Raw genomic sequence first — 16,595 nt, 5'->3', positions numbered from 1 at the left:
GGGGCGGGCCTGGGCGCTCCCCGGCTCCGGGACCGGTCCCCCGGGGCGCGGCCGTGCAGCCGCCCCCGTTCCCCCCCCGCCCGCCCGCCCGGGGGGCCGGGCCGGGCTCCCGGGGGGCGGGGACTCGCCCAGTGGCAGCAGCGTCCGGGCCGGCGGCGGGCGCGGGGCGGCTTCCTGCAGGCGGCGCCGGGGCGAGCCGTTGCCCGCCGCAGCCACACCGCCGCCGGGTCGCCGGGTCGCGGGGGCCGCGGCGCTCGGGCCGCGTCGGTGCCTCCCGGGCGCGCTGCGCGGCCGTCGCTGCTGCCCGCGCTCGTGCCGCCGCCGCCGCCGCCGCTGCCGGTTACGCCAGCCCCGCCGCCGCCGCCGCCGCCCGCTCTGATTCTGCGCATAGGCAGCCCCCAAGCCTGTCATTCTGCAAAAACACAGTTTACTCAACACACCACACACACACACACACACACGCGCGCGCACACACACGCGCACACTGGCCCCCCTCGCGCACACGCACGGAGGGCGCGAGCGAGCAGACGCGCACAGCCGGCGAGCCAAGTTCCGCAGCCTGGCATGGCTTCTGGGGACCTTTACGAGGTACGGGGACGCGGGGGCGCGGGCCGGCCCCAGCCCGCGGGCGGGCGGCGGGCGGGCGGCGGGCGGCGGGGGCCGGGCCGGGGCCGGGGCCGGGCGCGAGCCGGAGTTGCCGAGCCCGTGGCGGCGGCGGCGGCGGCCGGAGGGTGGCGGGGGCCGGGCGCGCCTCCCGCCCGCCGCCCGCCCTCCCGCGGCGCCCGCGCCCGCTCCCTCTTTCTCTTTCTCTCGCGCACACACTCTCTTACTCCATCTACTTTGCGGCCTTGGAGGGGAAGGAGGAAGCCGGGCGGAGCCGGGGCGGGGGAGGTAGCGGTCCCGGGGAGGTGTTTCTCGCCCGACGAGCCGCCTCGAGTGCAGAAAGTACAGGTAAAAGTCGGCGCCGGACGTGCGGGGAATGCGGGAGGCCGCGGGGCGGCCGGCGCGGGTGAGGGGCCGGGGGTGCACCGCCCCGGGGCCGGGCCGGGGGCGCGGGAGGGGAACCTGGGGTGGGGGGCGGGCCGCGATGGAGCGGAGCCGGGCCGGGGCGAGGCGGGGTCCTGGGGGAAGGCGGCCTTGAAAGGGGGCGGCCGGATGGGGGGTTCGGGAGACCCCCGCCAAACCGTTCCCCGGGGCCACCGGGCCACCCGCCCCCCTCCCCCCACCTGCTGCCCCCGCCGCCGACTCGGGGCCGGGGCGTGGGGGCGGTCCTTGCGGGTGTCGCGCTCACTCGGGGCGAGAGGGGGCGCTGCAGAGGGCCTCCGGTGGAAGCGGGAGCACATGGAAGGCGGAGGTGGGTGGTAACACGTTGCTAGAGGACTGGGGATGGAAGCCTGGCTCCCAGCGCTCTACGGCACTGACCTCAGTGGATGCCTGTCTCCAGGTCCACAACAGGTAGTGACCAGCATCGGATGTTTTGAGAACGTCTCAAAAAATGGTCAAGGAAGACATTAGTGTGGCACCTTTGAAACAATGGAGAAACAGCCATGGCCTCTGGGACCTGGGTTTTACTAGCTCTGAACAGAACAGTTCCTGCTTTTGGATTTGGGACAAGTGGACACAACAAGAAGCAACTCCCTTTCCCTAGGGAGAATGCCCCCAAAGAGCTGTTGGTCCCAAGAGAAGGTTCAGGATTAGGGAAGCTAAAAGATGCCCCATCTTCAACCTGAAGGCCTGCTGATCCTCCAGGAAACCAGAATCAGAGCTTGGCATGGTGCAGGACTCCCTCCCACAGAAATCGATTACCACTAGCCCTGGTTCTCAAGACTTTCGACTAAATTGAGATGAACACCCCAAGGGGTGGAATTCTTGGTAGGAGACTACAGGGGTGATTCACCCACAATGAGCTTTTTCCTCTGGGTCTTCTGGAAGGATGTAGCTTTTTCAGTTGGCGGATTTGCTGGCCAGTGTGAGAGAAGAAGAGTGTGGAGAACAGGCAAGGTAGCATCTTAGCCTCCTGTGCGACCAGGGTCTTTTGGATGATTCTGGACCTGGTGAGGCTCAGTCATGAGCCACCAGTGGGCTCAGGTGCCATGGCTTGAGAGGACACTGCAGTCCTATGGAGAGGTCAGTGTTGAGACCTCCTGCCAACAACCAGACCTAGCTTCAGTAAGATTGTGTGTGAGCCACCTGGCAAACAGAAACTCCAGCCCCAGTGGAGCATTCAGAAGACCACAGCCCCAACAAACATGTTGACTGAAACACTATATGTTCTGGGGCAGAACCATCCAGCCAAAATGTTTGTTTTTCTTGAAAGAATGTTGCAGTTTGACCTCTTCTCTAGCCTACTGCCTTCCTCATCCCTGCATTGATAGAGAAGATGAAGTTGGGTAGACCTGGTGAAGAACTTTGGAAGATTGTGTCCAATAGGTCACCAAGCACTTTTGTCTATTTCAAGATGGTGGAACAATTTCTGAAACCAAAAGACTTGAAGCACAGTCAAATGGGATGTTTGATTTAGTTTCCCAAAGTATAACCAGCAAAAAAGTAGACATTGTTCAGAGGCAAAGCTCGGCTCATTGGGAGTATGGATTTTTCTACCCATTGACAGTGAGTCACTCAGAGCTTCCGCCTTTCCCTGGGAGAAGAGTTGCATTGAGAAGGCTAATGCCTTAATAGAGGACATGTTAGGAGCTGTCAGTATTTCTTCTTTTAAAGTTTGGAACTTATGAACCTTCTGGGGATAATTTCTTGTTTAATGATCATCTGAAATGCCCTCCTTAACATTGGTAATTATAGTTGCCAGATGAGTCTGTTAAAAGGGGAGTTTTCACACCGGCCTTGGAAGTGTCTTAGCATCTCTTGAGTTCTCCTTGAAGTTCAGTAAACAAGACAATAATAATAATTACTTCTGTGATAGTAGGTAATTGTACTAGATGTAAAATAGTTTTCCCGTGGCTGATTATTTGCATAGTCATTACTAAAAAGGGCTAAATTGCATTACGAGAATATAACCAATGTCAGCATTTTTATAGCCAGTGTCTACATTACATAACACATACTGAGAAATTTAATTTATTCAAATTTAGTTTTAAAAACAGTTAAGAAGTGCTAACTGTACATTTTGAACTGTAAAATTGGGCGTGTAAAAAGCAGGATGTTGATTTAAGGACACATCTTGGATTATCCAGTACACTTACTGACCTTTAAAGGTAAAAAAGAGAAGAAAACTGATGCCATTCTCAATTTAAATATTACATTAATTAAATACTATACCCAAGGGTATGTAAGATGGCTTCTTGTAACCTCTGACCAAGAAACCACATTTTGACTGGACAAGAACTATTATTGAATATGTTTGTAATTGGTTTATTTCACCTGTGTGTCTGCTGACATTTTCCTTGACCCTCTGTGGTAAAGATGTGATTTGGAGTCTAGAGAGTCTTCAACTTCTCTTTGGTGCTTTAGACAACTAAAAGTGTAAAAAGTAAGCCTTCTCTGAATAGCGTCTTTCAAGGAATAGGTGCTAATTTTAGAGAAAAACTTTGTTTATCTAACGGCACTCTTCAGTCATAGTGAAGAAATACGGAGTCAAGCTCATTTACCAAAATTTTGGCTCTTGGTAGACAGTTTCTCCTATAGCAGAGTTCTCATCATCAACTGGTGTATTATAGCCATCCACTTTAGGAAGGTGATCGTAAATATAGGCTGAGCCTTTTAAAATCATGTATCTAGATGCAAAATGAAATTTCTTATCCAGATGCTCTCGTCAACATTCTGCTAAACAAAAGAGTCATGAAATGGTAGTCTGTGAGCCAGGTCTAGTCTCTTTATGTTTTTTGCCTTGCCTGGATGGTAGATAAGAAAAATGGACTTGAATACCTTTAGATGGGCCCATGTGATACTTGTTTATAATTGTCCCAGTGCGCCCTCTTACCAGAAATCCTTTCTGCTTCATTGTCACATTACTTATCAGGCTCCAGTAGGCATTAGAGTTTGCAGCCCCCAGATGGTAGTCAACCATTCGCTAACATGTTTGGATATCAAGAAGATGTAACCAGTGGAGTAAGGAGCCCGGTTGCCTTGTCCATCTCTGTGTCCTCGAACGTTCAAATACTTGTTGACTGAATCAGTGAACAGAAGACTGACTTAAGTATAGATAAAGTACCTTGGCTGACCTTTGTTATACTCGTGTGGAGCGCTGCCCTCTGTTCTCCTTTCTCCTTTGACTTGTGGTCTCTCCGTGGTGGTAATACCATGTTTAGGAGACTCCCTTCCAGTTCTGTCTGGAAGGAAGTGTGGCTGAGTCCCCTTCCAGAGAGCCAGACTGTGTTATTCATTAAAAGGATTGAATGCATTTAAGCTTCAACTGCATGGCTTTCCAAGTGGCTGTTGGGTGGTGTTTTACACCCTCTCCCTTGTGATTAGCTGACAGTATGGAGGAGGGCTCCCCTCAGTTGGCAAAAATATTCAAAGAGAATGCTGTATGTCTACACAGAAGGTTAGTAGCGGCCAAGTTGAAATTTATGAGGCGTTTTTAACAGTGGCAGTTCAGTTTACTTAGTGTTCAGTTTACTTACAGTTCCTGCGTATCTTCCTATAAGATAGTTCTATCTTATGTATTCATGCATCCATATCTAATAAATATGTATACGATTATATGTATGTATATATATATAATACTGCTTTTGTTTTCTTCCAAACAAAATAAATAATAATAGGATTTTCGTTTTGTTGAAAGAAATTTACTGTAGTTAAAAATCGATGCTGCTACAGTGATGAACATGGGCCTTTCCGCTATAGCGCTACATAGGCATCTTGTGTCCTGCAAAATTATGCACTGAAAATAACAGGGTTTATGGGAAAAACTGGATTGAGGCCAACTGCAGAAACATTGGAACTTCGTGAACAAAAACAAAACCAAATCTAATAAAAATACCCGTCAGTTAAATCTCCACCTGGCTGATGTTTGCTCTTGCCGGGTCAGTCCATCCTTACAGCCTTCAAATTGGGCTGGTACTTCTTTCTTCTCTCTGTAGCTCGCAGAGATCATTCACTTCTAATGGAGACTGTTTTCATTGAAATGAAATCTAACCTAGAGCATAGCCCTCTGCATTCATCTGTATGGAAAGAAATATTTTGTACCTTCTTCATCTGTAATTTGCAGCTTTGCCAGTCATGTTAGCATTAGTGGAAAGGTATTAATTCTTGAAGCCACCGTGGGCCTACTCAGATTAAAGGAAGGCACTTGAATGCGTTTCCAGCTTTGTTCTTGATCTTCAAGCATTGTTAAGTCTTTCTCTTTCCTTGTCAGAGCTCTTTCCTGCGATTGCTTCAAAACATTAACAAACTATGAAAGTCATGTAAGAACCAACACAACTTGTTAATCTGACATATTCCTTTATGTACCACTTGTACCCAAGGTGAAACATGTGTAGTTCCAGAACGAACAGTCAGTGATAAAACTTCTTGAGTATCAGTACCAGTATTTGAAGAGGCAAATATTGTCAAAGAGAATTCACTGGATGAGCTGAATTGATTTTTTGGCACATGGTAGACACCTGAAGAATATCGACTGGGTATATGATTCTCCCAGCTTTTGGAAGTTATTTTAAATTATTCCCTGTGGATAGATAGCAGCTTATTTTCAAGTAGTATAGACTTTTATATGAAGTCATTCCTCATCACATAAGATCATTTCCTCAAGGGCTTAAACTATCCTTGAAATGAGTTTATACAGCGTCTTGCACCTAAGCAATTGCTAAGGAATGGTTCAGACATGGTAATTATCAAAGATCTTAAGTACTGGAGACACACATTTAGATTGCAAAGATGTGAGCCCCTCTACATTTCTTGGATGGTGAAAAGAGTTGTAGATGTGGCTAAGTTCATAACACCATCATTCATTTGCTCATCTCACATTAAGAGAACACCAAATATATGCCAAGCACTACTCTAGGGGATTGATGAGATTGTACTGCCTGAGCTTATGGTCTAGTGTGAGATATAGTTAAGAAAATAGGCAGTTTACAGCGCAGGAGGAAAAGTATTAGTACAGGGAAAATGGGGTTCTCTACGATCATGAGGGGGATCTACCGTGGGGGAATGAGAAGGCTTTCCAGAGAACATGATGACTGTGGAGATGTTTGAACTAGGAAATGAGCATGATCAGATTTGCAGAACTTATTGAGAATATTTATCTTTTCTATTTTTAAAAGCAATTTATGTTTATTGTTGCATCTTGGAAAAATAAAAGCATAAAATTATATCTATATGTAGATATATATATCTAATATATCTAAGATAAATATTTATATATATATACTTTTAGCATATACTTGATATTTATTAAATACTGATGTGATATCTGAACTAATTAAAATGTTAGCTTTCTTGGTATAGGTACAAATATGAGTGAAAGTATTTTCTGTATGTATCTGTATAATTAATAAATCAGATTGGAACATAGGATACATATTGTTTTATTTTTCTTATATATGCATATATATAATGCTTATTTCCTTATATATCTTAAAATACTATTCTATATCATGATTTTTAATGACAGGTTAATTTTCACTTGAATCGATATACTATTTTGTGTCTAACTGATCCCCTATTGTTGGATATCTAGATTTCTTCCATTTATAAACAATTTAAATATTGCTTTTAACCTCCATGAACATAATTATTTGTATTCCTGTCATTATTATTCTCAAGATAAATTCTGAGAAGTGAAATTTCTAGGTTGAAGAATGCTAACATTTTTAACACTTTCGTTACATAATCTCAGATTGCCCCTCAGAAATGGACAGTGGATTAGTTTGGAGGAAGACTGGAAGCCATGGTGACCAGTTAATATACTCTTTCAGTAATTAAAATGAGTGTCAATTGGTGACTTGAACCAAAGGAGTGGTAATATAGATGAAGACAAATGGATGGAATTTGAAGCATTGAAAAGGAATCAACATAATTTGGTACAGCAGTCAAGATTATGTCTGGCTGCTTATAATATAAAATGTACAATAACAGTGGCCTAAACAAGATTTCTTTTCTTCCATGAAATAAACTTGGAGTTAGGCAGTCTAAGATTGGTGTGATGCTCTCTGCAGTTCTCAGGACATCAGGCTTCTCCTTGTCTCTTTCACCTTCAGCTGTGGCTTCTACCGTTAAGGTCACTGTTGGACCCAAGGTGGCCACGGAGCTCTAGCCATCTTTTGTGTAAGAGGATGGGAGAAATAGACAGAAAAGGAGATGCAAAAGTTGAGTCATCTTCTATAAACAGCTGCCCGAAAGTTCCATGCCATCTTGCTTTCCTCTAATTGGCCTGAATAATTATATGGTCAGAGCTAGCTGCAAAGGAGGCTAGAAAATGTGATTTTCAGTTATACTCTCTTCATTCCCTCTCAAGTAAGACTTGACTGACATTATGTAGGGATTGAGGGAAAGGCAGGAGTTGATGCATGACTTGGTGGTTTCTGTTTTGGTCCATTAGGTGGGTGGTAGAACCAGTAGTGGAGATAGAGAACTGAGGAAGAAGCATTGGTTGGAGGAAGTGGGGGCAGTGGAAAGGACGATGAGTTCAGAGTGATTGTGGGACACCTAGGTATAGATATTCATAGCAGTAGGTCATGTGAGCATGGGACTCAAAAGCGTGATCTGTCATGGAGATCGAGATTGGGAATCATTGGCATATAGATTAGAATGAAAGGCAAAGGACAGTGTGTAAATAGGAAGGGTGTCCAGGGGAGGAGGACTGGAGAAAGTGGACATTTACAGCATAGAAGAAGAGACAGAAGATCAGATTTACAAGGAGTAGCAAGAGAGGTAGGAGGCAAAACAAGAGACTTTGCTGTTATGGAAGGTAATGGAAAATTGTATTTCATGAAAGGTGTGGTCAACAGAGTCCTTTGGCTGTAATAAACAGTAAGTCGTTGGAAACCTAAGAGGCATGTTTTCTATAGAGTGTGTTGGTGGGAAGGCTTGATTGCACTGTGATGATGCATGCAGGGGGATGTGGGGAATGTGGATGTAAAGACATATGGGTAACAGTCTTGAGAAGCTTGAGTGAGACAGCCATAGAAAAAAGAATGAAATAATGCTATTTGCAACAACTTGGATAGACCTAGAGATTATCACATTAAGTAAAGTAAGTTAGGCAAAGCAAATGTCATATGTTATCACTTATATGTGGAATATAAAAAAATAATACAAATGAACATTTTCACAAAATGGAAACAGACTCACAGACAAAAAAAACCACACAAACTTATGGTTCGTTCAGTTCAGTTCAGTCACTCAGTCGTGTCTGACTCTTTGCGACCCCGTGAATCGCAGCACGCCAGGCCTCCCTGTCCATCACCAACTCCCGGAGTTCACTCAAACCCATGCTCATTCAGTCGGTGATGCCATCCAGCCATCTCATCCTCTGTCGTCCCCTTCTCCTCCTGCCCCCAATCCCTCCCAGCATCAGGGTCTTTTCCAATGAGTCAACTCTTCACATGAGGTGGCCAAAGTATTGGAGTTTCAGCTTCAGCATCAGTCCTTCCAATGAACACCCAGTACTGATCTCCTTTAGGATGGACTGGTTGGATCTCCTACCAAAGAGGAAAAGAGGGGAGAGATAAATTAGTAGCTTGGCATTAGACACATACACTATTATATAAAATAGGTAAACAACAGGGTCCTACTGTATAGCACAGGAAACTATGTACAGTATCTTATAATAAACTATAATGGAAAAGAATCTGCAAAAGAATATATCACTTTGCTATATATCAGAAACTAACACAACATTGTAAGTCAACTATACTTCAATTAAAAAAAAAACACTGTTTGATAGTGAGGAGAGAGTGAATGTGATATCCAGGGTGAAGTGGGAGAATAGATCAGCCTATTCTCCATTCCCCTAGTTCTATACATGTTCTGCTACTTTGGTGGATAACAAAAAATTGTGATACTGACTTTGGTTTATTGGACCCAAGAAGTGATTTTCCATGAACCCTACAAACTCCTCTCCTGCTGAGCGGTGACAGTGGGCTCCAACATCTTCAGTAATTTTAGCTGGAGAAAAAAGGTAGAACATGTTTAATGTAGTCACCCAGAACCTTTCTGAATAAAATTTGGTCAGGGAAAAGATCTTGCTGTATTGAGGACAAGGAGATAAAGTTCTTCATTAATGGGTTTGTTGTACCAGCAGTTCTCTGAGAGATCAGATCACTGGGGTGCTATTGATAAATGAATATGATGGTGTTTTATGTGTCAGTTATTCAATCAAACACTAAAACAGGTGTTGCTGTGAGGTTATTTTGTAGATGTGATTAAGGTCCATAATCAGTTGACTTTAAATAAGAGAGATTATTCTAGGTAATCTGGGTGAACCTGATATCAGTCTGTTGAAAAGCCTTAAGAATAGAATGGGGGCTTTCCTGAAGAAGAAGAAATGCCATCTGTGGATAGCAGCCTCAGCCTGGAAGATTTCCAGCTTCCCCTTCCTAATGATCTGACTTATGGACTCCAGACTTCCCTAGCCAGGTCTACAACCACATAAGCTGTTCTTTGTTAAATCTTGTAGTATATATCAGTGTATCTAGTGGTTCACCTTCTCTGGCTGAACCCTGATTGATAGTTTCAGCATTCCCATCCACACACCACCAGTTGGTAACTCTGTGAAGCTAGACATGTCTTTCAGTCTTTTTGAACCTTGATGGCTTCTGCTATAAAATGAGAGCTCTTCTCTTTTTAAAACTCCTCCTCCTGATTGAGTCTTGTTGCTTTTTCACATGAACACCTTACTTCTTTGTAGCTGTCATCATCTTGTGTGTGAAGAGAGGCAAGCCTAGAGCTCCAAGAATGCTGCCGTTTTTTGGTCTTCTGTTACACTGGAGCTGTTCCCTGGAGCCATGTTTGGGACGGCAGGTTAGAGGTGGTACTGGACCCCTGGGCCAGGCCTCTCAGCTGGGTCTGAAATTCATGCCTGCCTTGAGTCAGCCTCTGCTCTTGTAGTTGAGTGAATGATGGGCATGGTGAAGTAGTTTTTCTTGGTCCTGAGTCACTCCTTCTTGTCCCTTCTTTCAGCAAAATGTCTCTTCTGACATTGCCCAGTGAGGCTGAGTCACTCGGTGGAAGCTGCTGCCTCCAAAGTTCTTGTTACTCCAGTGAGAGGCCCATCAGTTGACCAAACCTGTAGAAAGCTGTGGCCTGTTCCTGGGAAGCCTGGGAGGGCCATCAGTTTGTCATTTTATGTCCTGTTTTCTCTTAATTGTGTGTTTGATAACGGAAAACTGAATTGCAATTTGTAATCCTAAATATTTTAATCAATAAAACATTAAATGTTAAAAAAAATTGTTCTTTCTCTGCTCCAGTCATCCCATCTCTCCCGGAATCCCCCCAGCGTTGTTCCATCACCACACTGCTTTCTAAATGACTTATAGGAGCTTCGGTGTAGAGACTGGAGGGACACAAGTGTGGGACTGGGGCCCCAGGCCACATTCTGCCATACCAGGAATTCCCCTGCCGAGGGGCCTCCACCCTATTCTCAGATTCTTGATCAGGGAATTTTCCTCTTTGATTTTCATTTCCTTGTCTTTGAGTTCAGTCTTCTAAAACTTATATCTCAAGGGCGCTTGCTAATAAACCGTGGATCATATATCCTGGATGTGAATTGTATTTAAAAATTGTTACTTTTGCTCAGTTATTCATCAATCAAATATTTATTGTATGTTAACTATGTGCCTAGAACTATGCTAAGTGCTGGGGCTGCAGCCATGAATGTCTTTTAAACTGCTGTGCAGAATGTGATCGTGAAGAAAACCTCACGCCCACATATGGTTGTATACCACATTTTTAACACATTGGAGTGTTTTGAGTATGTTAAAAGGGGCAATCAGGTCAACCCCTTCTGTGAGCAGACCTCAGAATACAGCTTTTCCTGCCGTCTCTGGATGTGTAAGTGAACTTCCAGTAAATGCACTGTTTTAGCATCGTTAGAAGTCTGCAACATTCTTTAAAAATTTTAGGCCTGTTCATAGCTACTTACATGAAAGTGTACAAGTAAACACACTTTATAGCACAATGCACCCTAGTCCATTAAATACCACTCAAGGTTCAGGTGCTGTGGTGATGAATGTTCTAGGCCTGGTGTAATAATCAGTGTCTGGTAGTAACTGAATGTCTAAAACTTTGTCTCCTTATATTGTATAAAAGGTTCAGTTCAGTTCAGTTCAGTCGCTCAGTCGTGTCCGACTCTTTGAGACCCCATGAATTGCAGCACGTCAGGCCTCCCTGTCCATCACCAACTCCCAGAGTTTACTCAAACTCATGTCCATCGAGTCGGTGATGCCATCCAGCCATCTCATCCTCTGTCGTCCCCTCCTTCTCCTGCCCCCAATCCCTCCCAGCATCAGGGTCTTTTCCAATGAGTCAGCTCTTCACATGAGGTGGCCAAAGTATTGGAGTTTCAGCTTCAGCATCAGTCCTTCCAGTGAACACCCAGTACTGATCTCCTTTAGGATGGACTGGTTGGAACTCCTTGCAGTTCAAGGGACTCTCAAGAGTCTTCTCCAACACCATAGTTCAAAAGCATCAATCTTTTGGCGCTCAGCTCTCCTCACAGTCCAACTCTCACATCCATACATGACCACTGGAAAAACCATAGCCTTGACCATATATAAAAGGTAGTGTGGGTGTTTATTTAGAGTTCTGGGTCCTTCTACCCTGATGTTTATATTTAGGAGAGAGAGTGTGAGCTGTTGTATGTTAAAGGTTCAACTATGAAACAGGCATCAGACTTCAGTTAGAGTGAAGGACACCCTAAAATTGCAAGACAAGCTGATGAAACCAACCAAGCCTGGTTAGCACTCACAGCTACTTTTCATTGCAAATCAGGGGTTGTTTTCTTATGGATAAGCAAACCAAGTGTGGAGATAAATTGCCATGGCTGTTATAGGAAGAGTAACTTCTTCAGACCTTATTTAAAAACCTTGCTCTTAATCACAATAGGCTTTATTGCTCTTACGAGGTAGCGCAGGGATAAGGAATTGTCTGTAAGTTATAGTTAAACCAGACAGCTCCACTGGGAAGTTATCACATGTATCTGATTTTATGTGTTAGGTTTCCTGGAACCATTCTGGTGGGGGAACAGGGTTCCACTGCTGAACTCCAGAATTTTCTGCTGGATTCTAAGCTCTATGAGACCACAGGCCGTGTCTATTGTATTTTCCATGAGTGTATTCTCGACTCATGGCACTTTGCTGCGCACACTGTAACCTTTCAATAAATATTTGTTGAATGAGTCATTGAAAATGTTCAAAGCCTGTGCTTCTAGGCTACCTTGGGTTTCTCTTGAGTGAGTGTCCTTTATTTTTCCCCTATATAGTATTACTTTTTACCCTTTCTAAGAAGATTCCTTCAGATTGTCCTAGAAATTCAAGTTTCCATTTTGCCTTCCACTGGATCTTGTATAGACTTACTAGGTAACAAAAATCCCTTATGGTGAATTCAAACATCCAAATCATTGTCCTTCATTATGGGTGGCAACTGGATTGAGAGCAGCTATTCTAGGAGAAGAGGGCATCAGAGGATAAGATGGCTGGACGACATCACCGATGCAATGAATATGAACTTGGGCAGACTGTGGAAGATGGTGAGGGGCAGGGAGGGCTGGCGTGCTGCAGTTGATGGGGTCACAAAGAGTTGGACATGGCTGGGCAACTGAACAATAACACCAACAACATTCTCTATTAAGCGCTGCATGAGACAGAGCCCCTTGCACATCTATACACACAAAGACCACCGTGTGGTTTGCAGCTGCTGTTTTTCTCTACTTAAGCCTCAGTGTCTTGGCCCAGTTTGGTATGCACCATCCATTTTAGGTTGAGCTGTGTAGAACTGGAGAATTATATCCAGAGGGTTTACTGAAGGATTCCCTTGGGTGCTTGACCTGTAAGGAAGTGAGGCAGGATTGGGTGGTGCAGCAGACGTGCAGTGAGTTTCCAACTGAGGTCTCAGTGGATCCCGAGGAAGGCTTGGGAGCTGGAATGACCCTTCAGAAATGTCCCAACTTGAGGCCAGGGGCCCGGACCCCTCATATCCCTGCATCAGCCAGCCATTGCTGGTAGGCTGCCCTTGAGGTGGGGGAGAATTATTCTTGGGCAGGGCAGCTCCCTGTGGTGGAAGGCAGTTCCCTTTGAGGCGCACATCATGAGTCCTTAGCAGCACAGATATTCCTAGAAGCTGAGAGGATGGGCACATGGACCTGGAAAAGGGGACCTGGGTGGGGTATCACATTATCCACCACGTCATCAGCTCTTGCTCTTCACTGATTGGTAGGCTGTCTGCTCTAGGTCCTCCATGATGAGCATCTGTCACCTCACTTGTATTTTAGGTTATTGTTGTTGTTCAGTTGCTAAGTCCTGTCCAACTCTTCGTGACCACATGGAATCCAGCCTGCCAGGCTTCCCTGTCCTTCATTATCTCCTGGAGTTTGCCCAAACTCATGTCCATTGAGTCAGTGATGCCATCCAGCAGTCTCGTCCTCTGTCCTCACCCTTTAGGTTACTGGTTCCTCCCAAAGACATCATTTGTCATTTGACAGCTTCTTGGGGGCAGCCCAGGTCTTGAGTACCGACGCACTGGCCGTGGGCTGGGATCATGCCTGTGATTCCTTATCTGTCCATACCACGCACAGCACAGATCCACGTGTGGGGAGGTGTTTCAGAAGCTGACATTTCCTTTGGGTTTCCGTCCCTTCTACTTGAGATGGTTTCTTCCACTGGCTCTTCCACTCTTAAACTGCCTGTGTGTCCTCATCTTCTGCTGTTTATTCCTTAAACTTTGAGGCTCCTTATAGTTTTAACCTGGGGTTCTTCTCTTCTCTCATTGTGCTACAGTGACCAGAAGGGTGATTTCCGAGTCTCTGACACTTTCTTGTTTGTTTTTTTTTCCCCCCTGAGCTCCAGAGCTAGCCATCTAACTCTCTTGGGCTCTTTAAACTCAGAACATCCAAAGCTGAACTTATGTTTAGCATATATGAGACTTGCTTTTCCTTCTGGGCTCCTAGCCTCAATAGTATCTGCATCCACCTGCTCTGTAGCTAGAAATATGTCCTCCTTTGTTTTGCCCAGACCCCATGTATCTGATGAATCTGCCTCCTGAATATTTCTTGAACCTGGCCTTTTCTCTCCATACTCACTCTCACCACTTTAATTCAAGAGACAACTCTCACTGCTTCAGTCACCCTGATATCTCAGCTGGTATCTCCGAATCTAGTTCAATTTTTTTTTTTCCATACTGGACTCACAAAGGTCTTTCTAAAAATCCCCATTTTTCTATGTCTCTCCCGATGAAGTATCTTTAAGTGATGCCCTTGGGTTTTGACCCTTCTCCTCTTTTACTAGCTCTCCACTCACAGCATATATTCCATCCAGAGAAATCTGTTCTCAGTTCTTGGACGTTCCATGTGCTCTCCTTTAATCACACCCTCCTAAGTGACAGGGCACTCTTCATTATCATCCCTGCCACATCTTTGCTTCCTTAATTCCTGTTCATCCTTTAAGTCTCAGCTGAGACGTCATTCTTGGGAAAACTTCCCCAGCTCATCAAGAGTTTTCTTCGGGCTCCTGTAGAACCCTGTTTGTCTCTCATCACAGCACTCAAAATTAATAGGTTGTAATTTATTATCTTATTTTCTAAATCTCCCACTGGGTTGTAAGTTTTGAGAGAGCAGAGATTCCCTCTGACTTGTTGCATCTTTAGCACCTGACATAGTGCAAGATTCAGAAAACACTCTAGTGAAAGAATTAATTTATTTAGGTCTTTCATTTACATGAAAGTTGAAATTGTCTCAGATGTTTGTACAGTCTGTTTTGTAGGAAGCTTGAAGGCATTTTTAATCTTTCAGTTTTCCTGAGGGCATATAAGTTTTGAGTCTATTTTCTATGTCTTTATTGGTCAATTAATAATAATTTTGGTTTCTCATAAGTTAACCTCACTGACAGCATTCTACTTTGTGTTATAAGTAAAGTTAATACAGTCTTATATTCAAGGGATTATTTAATCTTGGAGTGGATGGGAGTTTTGAAGTCCTCTGCTCAGTTTTTCACTAACATCTCCAACAAGTGAACAAAAGTGAGGGACTCTTTTACTTTACTGAAGAAGAGAGGAATGCTTGAGATGTCAAAACTGGCTGTTTGCCTTCACTAAGTCTGAGTGTGTCATCCACAAGGCAGAGATGGTATCTTCCTAGACTCTTATGGAGAGTTGCCTTGGAAATCTTGACGTCATTATTGCTTTCTTGCACAAGACTTAGTAAAGGAGGCCAGTGAGGCTCAGCCCAGCCCCAGGTCTTGTTTAATTCTCTTGTTGATGAAGAATGGGGTTAAGATGTGCTTCAGCGACTGACATCACAGGCCTTGACATTATGGCAGGCACTTGACATCTAAACTTTTCCTGGAAATCCAGATGCGATGATGAACTGTTGGAAGTCAGATTGACTCATGGAATCCAAAGCTCCTGTTGCTTTAAAAAGTGAATGGAAAGCATTTTAGTGTCCTGATATTTACATTGCTGTATTTGTTTGTGTTGCCTTAAAACCATGTTCACTTAGAAAAATATGGTACACAGGGTGGTTTGTGAAATAGACTTTGGTAAGCATCTTGTAGTTAAATATTAACAGAAAGAGAAAGGGAACCATACCATGTCTGCCTTTGGGAGGTAAAAACATATGGACTTTCTCCAAATTATAGACCTAATTTTCTTTCCAAAGTGATGTATATTTTAGTACATGTAGGATTGTCAAGGGCTCAATGGCAAAGAATCTGCCTGCCAATGCAGAAGACGAGGGTTCAATCCCTGGGTTGGAAAGATCCCCTGGAGAAGAAAGTGGTGGACACAAGAGCCTGGCAGGCTACAGTCCATGGGGTTGCAAGAGTCAGACACGACGTAGTGACTGAATAACAACAACCACAAAGGATTGTCATAGATTGTTTTCTTGTCTGTTTATCAAACATGGCAGTGATTCCAAACTCTTTGATATCTTGAGACTTGTTTATATTTTATTACCCTCCACTCTCCCACTCTTCTGTGGCTATGTCTATGGTATTGACTTTTTGGGAAGCTGGTATATTCACTTTTGACTTCATGAACTGATATATATTTTGAAGAAATCTAATCTTTGATCCTGGTTGAAGTACAGAGAGGTTTTAGAATCGTAACTTCCTGTGATTCTTGTATAAAATAGTCTTTTAAAAATAGTAATAATAGTGTTTAATGAGTGTTACTGTATACCAGACATTGTGTAAATTTTCATATGCATTCTCTCATTTGGTCCTTCCTGGAGCTGACTGTGGCTCAGATATGAACTCCTTATTGCAAAATTCAGGCTTAAATTGAAGAAAATAGGGAAAACCACTAGGCCATTTAGGTATGACCTAAATCAAATTCCTTATGATTATACAGTGGAGCTGATGAATAGATTCAAGACATTAGATCTAGTAAACAGAATGCCTGAAGAATTATGGATGAAAGTTCCTAACATTGTACAGGAGGTGGTGACCAAAACCATCCCAAAGAAAAAGAAACGCAAGAAGGCAAAGTGG

The 16,595-nt window shown here is 44.3% G+C and overlaps 1 protein-coding gene across 1 annotated transcript in view; it reads left to right on the top strand.

The window, feature by feature from the left end:
• The first annotated feature begins 355 nt into the window (after positions 1–355).
• Positions 356–16,595, top strand: part of CDYL2 (chromodomain Y like 2) — a 161,778-nt gene continuing 145,538 nt past the window's right edge. The window contains exon 1 of the mRNA XM_043898122.1: positions 356–588. Within this exon, the coding sequence (XP_043754057.1) occupies positions 565–588 (24 nt within the window). The 5' untranslated portion in view covers positions 356–564. The remainder of the gene's footprint in view (positions 589–16,595) is intronic.

This window comes from Cervus elaphus, chromosome 4 (genome assembly GCF_910594005.1).
Source record: "Cervus elaphus chromosome 4, mCerEla1.1, whole genome shotgun sequence".
NCBI lineage: Eukaryota > Metazoa > Chordata > Mammalia > Artiodactyla > Cervidae > Cervus > Cervus elaphus.
Note: the sequence above shows the minus strand (reverse complement) of the source record. Positions and strands in the feature narration are given on the sequence as shown.